Raw genomic sequence first — 3424 nt, forward strand, 5'->3', positions numbered from 1 at the left:
ATGCTGTAGCAACCTTGTTAAGCAACTGGAGCATTTATAAAATAATGTACTGTATAACACGTATAAACTATATTAGCCTGCATCAAGTTTTTAACAGTGCTGATTATAACCCGTTAAATAGAATTTATATATTTATTTATTTATTGCCATATGGGTTTAATTGCAGCCGTGGAATTTATTTGTCGAGTTAATTTGGGTCCTTTTGTTTGAATGAGCGATTGTCAATTATTTAAGCTAATCAGTAGTTAATAAGCTGCACAAGGAGGTTTTAATAGATGGTTTCTGTGTTATTATTTCATCATAATTTTCTTTGGAACTTTCTGTCTAGAAACTGAATGAGACACCAGCCGCCCCTACTCATTATCATCACTGTGATTGGCATAAAAATGAATTCATTTGAAAACATTTGATTATACACTGAAAAAATTTTTTTTAACTGTTTCCCACGGGGATGTATGCTAGTCACAGTCTCTAAAGTCTGTGTATTATTTCCACTGAGTAAAACTGGGATTTAAATGACTTAACGCAACTAATAAACAAAACACAATGACATGCACTTCCAATTGAAGTCTGTGTCCATTGTATATTTTCCCAATAGACACCCATGCAACTGACTGATTGTGCTGTCCAAACCTGAGCGCCATTCCACCACCTCCCCTAGGTAACACCTAAAATGTGTCCGTTTAAATTTATTATGAAAACTTTACATGCACAGAATGACATGACTTGCGTTTGTCTGCCGCCCATGCATCCCATCAAATGTGAAGAATGTGAGCTGCTATCTGTAGGCAATTTACACTAGCTGTGAGAAATGCATTAAACTATATCATTAAACGGCTCTCTGGAATTCTCAATTCAGATTGGTCAATTGGGCCGTCCGATATTTCGGAATAACAACTGCACATCTGGGGATGAAGTGATATCGGACTGGTCAACTGGGCATCTTTCCCTACTTCTCATAACACGCCGGACTCATCAAGATCATAAAATCATTGTTACATGTCCATTTATTTATTTACTTGGCATGTAGTCTTGATCTTCTCACATAATAACATGATTTCAACACAAATCAATATTCATGGCCATTTAAATTAATTATTTGGTATGCATCTGTATATATAGCTATATATTTTCAAGTGGTCCCCAGTGCGGTTCTTTGCCCTGTAATGAGCCCATAAAGCAGACATGGGCAACATATGGCCCGCGGGCTGGATCAGGCCCTCCACATGGTTTAATGTGACCCGCGGCTCATTTATCGTAAAAGCGTTTTTATTTTTCATTGGATATTTCAGTTAACTTGTATTGGAACCTGATGCATCTCCACAAGCGTTTAACATGCTCAGGGTTGCCAGATAAGAGACGAAACACCCCCAGTTTGAGATTTATACTCATGTATAAATCTTATACCTAATGTTATACTTATTTTGTGCAATCTGGCAACCATGCACGTGAGTGCGCTTTTTCTGTCTCTTGCTGTCACAGATACACATCAGTCAAAATCGAGTACACAAATATTCCTGGGCTTAAAAGTTACAAAAACCAAATCATTGCAGAACATTGTATCTCAAAAGGAATACAATGTGCCCTCCCATGCACTACTTAAAGCCCAATGTGGCCCCTTTACCAAAATAGTTGCCCACCCTTGCCATAAAGGGTCAAGATAGTGGGGGAAAAATGAGTTGGGTGGGGACCAAAATAAGCAAATGCTTTTACATACTCATGTTCTAAATCTCCTTTGTGTATTCCAGTATTATTCCAGTGCAATGAAAGAGTGAAGCCCAAAAGACAATACTTACAATCTTCAATTTGTGAATGTGTGAAATTACAATTACATTAAATGCGAGTGGTCTAATTGAAATGGAATGCTGTGGCGCACAACTGAATTGCATATTATTGTTGTTGTTGTTGTGATGGTGTTTCCCTCTCCATTAATAAAGCAATAAATGCTTCATTATGTGTGGTGGATGGCTGAAGGTTTTGGGCTTTAAAATAGCTGCAATTCAGAACTCACTTTTAAATCATTTATAGCGTCATCGTATACTTATATCATACTAAATCATTTGGAACAACCCTTTAGTTTAGCCACCATGATTGCTCTCCCTTCGGAGTGCCCTGTGGAGGCATCATTTATGCACTTTGGTACATGTCAGTGTTGAATGATTGACTCACTCATAACACAATTGTCGGCATCAGCTGGCGCGTGATAAATGGCCATTTAAACATGCATGCATATTAAACAATAGTTGATATTTGAGCATACGATCATCAAATACAATTAGGCCTGTAGGTTGGGAAAACATGCTACATTAATGACAGGGCACCTGTCATTTCGACTTCTCTCTCATAAATGCAATAGCCTGCAGGCAGGGTTGGACTGGGAAGAGAAATCGGCCCGGGATTTTACATAGCAGCTGGCCCAAAAGTTGAGTTGTGTTCGATGTCCTTTTCTGCATATCGTGGCGCCGTTTTGTGCTCCATTCTGCATAACGCGGCGGCTCATTTAAGCTTATCGTGGCCCATTCGCCCGTTTCGTGGCCGACCCACCGGCCCGATGGCCAGTCCACCCCTGATTGGTCCCAAAGTGTGTCGGCCCACTGGGGAAATGCCCGGTATGCCAGATTACCAGTCCAGACCTGCCTGCAGAGCATTCATGAGGGGGAATGCATATAGGAGAGAACGCAAGAGAACGGCACGAATTTCCCACGCCACAAATTTGTTCCCCACCACCTTGGCCCTTTAGGGGCTCTGTAGCTGCGTACCCGAGTTGTGACAAAAACCTTTAAACTAACCAAATATACCAAAACCCTGACATTAAATGGACTTGGGTCTGGTCCAAATGTTTTAGTGTTAATGCACCATACTTCAGTGGTTCTCAACCAGGGGGGCCTTTACTTTGCCTTACACTTCTTTATCTATCCCAGAATATTTTCAAATGATTAAGAGAGTATTGATTGCTTTTTTAATTCTGAACCGGGCTGTAATGCTTGATTAGGATTGAATTGGGTACCTGAGCACGTTCTCCACGAGGAAACCCTTTGACCTGGCGAGATTAGTGAGAAAATTCCTCCGGCTCTTCCCCATCCTCTTCTCCACCAGGTACAGCGTCACATCTCTGAACTTCACCTCTTCATGACACTGAGTGGAAGTAACGTCAGGTCGCCTTCGCTTTCGAGTTTGAAATGCTGTCTGGAACATCTCTGTTGCCCCTCGAATGTCAAATCTCCACCAGGGCCTTTGGCTTCTGTCACTTATTCTTTGCGTGTGTTTTATTAATGTTGCATTGGGTGAGGGCGTTGATATTTTCCTTTGAAAGAGAAAGCTGGCAGTTGGTGTGGCATGTTTGTTTATGGTTTGGCACAGAATGCCAGTGTCTTACAACAGGTGCTTTTGATTTGGCACTGCCAAAACAACCACAAACAGATGG

General features: G+C 41.0%; 1 protein-coding gene across 1 annotated transcript in view; it reads right to left on the reverse strand.

Moving 5' to 3' along the window:
* The window catches only part of LOC127617585 (DNA nucleotidylexotransferase-like), a 144573-nt gene extending 141361 nt beyond the window's left edge, over positions 1–3212 (reverse strand). The window contains exon 1 of the mRNA XM_052089569.1: positions 3008–3212. Within this exon, the coding sequence (XP_051945529.1) occupies positions 3008–3195 (188 nt within the window). The 5' untranslated portion in view covers positions 3196–3212. The remainder of the gene's footprint in view (positions 1–3007) is intronic.
* Positions 3213–3424: the final 212 nt, after the last annotated feature.

The sequence above is a fragment of the Xyrauchen texanus genome, chromosome 24, assembly GCF_025860055.1.
Source record: "Xyrauchen texanus isolate HMW12.3.18 chromosome 24, RBS_HiC_50CHRs, whole genome shotgun sequence".
Lineage (NCBI taxonomy): Eukaryota > Metazoa > Chordata > Actinopteri > Cypriniformes > Catostomidae > Xyrauchen > Xyrauchen texanus.